We start from the raw sequence: 859 nt of genomic DNA, 5'->3' as shown, positions 1-859 counted from the left end.
TACGTGTGTGTGTGTGTGTTGTGTGTGTGTGCGTGTGTTTGTCTCTGTCTCTGTCTCTGTTTCTCTGTCTCCGTGTGTCTGTGTCTGTCTCTGTCTCTGTGTTGTCTGTGTGTGGTTAGATGTGTGTACCTAAACATAGCCATTCAGCCATACCCAATACACCCCACTGGCCCCCCCCTCCCCCCCTCCCAGGGTGCTGTGCGTCTAGCCCATACCAAGAGTCCCTTCGCACACACCAAAGACAGTGAGACCACTGGCGACGAGGCACACGACGGCGATGGCAACGCGAACACTCTGAGTGACTTTGTGAAGTTAGGCCACCACCGCGCCGACAACAGAGACAGTGTACTACCACACACCGTGTGCATGATTGTCATCGGTGCCTTCGGTGCCAATATCCTGGCCAGACAGGTAGGTGGCTGCGTGTGTGTCTCTGTGTCTCTGTGTCTGTCTGTCTGTGCGTTTGTGTCTGTGTCTGTGTGTCTGTGTGCCTTTTTTTGTCTGTGTGCGTGTGCGCATATGTCTGGCTATCTAGTGCCTGCCACTCCGTAAGCTTGTGTTCCTATTTGAGCTACATATGAGACTGAGAAAAAGTTTGGGGTCTGCATATAGAAAAATGTATACCAACCCTAAACCCTAAAACAAACAAACGTATTCAACGAAATTGCAGGCAAAAATCTTCACACGCGAGAGCCATTTCAGTTCAGTTTTATCAAGCACTCGCACAAAGTGAGAATACGGATGTGGATAGACGTATTTGTGTATTCACTTATTTATAAATATATTTTGTATTGTGGATGTGTGCACACATATTAGTACGTACTCGAGATACTCAAATATTATCACAAAACACTACACG

The 859-nt window shown here is 47.6% G+C and overlaps 1 protein-coding gene across 1 annotated transcript; it reads left to right on the top strand.

Annotated features, from left to right (window-relative positions):
* Window positions 1–192: 192 nt before the first annotated feature.
* Window positions 193–411, top strand: SARC_17553 (hypothetical protein; the record flags this gene model as incomplete). Its single annotated transcript, XM_014288355.1, has 1 exon — window positions 193–411. A coding segment is annotated over one exon (219 nt), but the record flags the coding sequence as incomplete, so codon positions are not given.
* Window positions 412–859: the final 448 nt, after the last annotated feature.

This window comes from Sphaeroforma arctica, assembly GCF_001186125.1.
Source record: "Sphaeroforma arctica JP610 unplaced genomic scaffold supercont1.11154, whole genome shotgun sequence".
NCBI lineage: Eukaryota > Ichthyosporea > Ichthyophonida > Sphaeroforma > Sphaeroforma arctica.
This window is presented reverse-complemented; position numbering and strand designations above follow the sequence as displayed.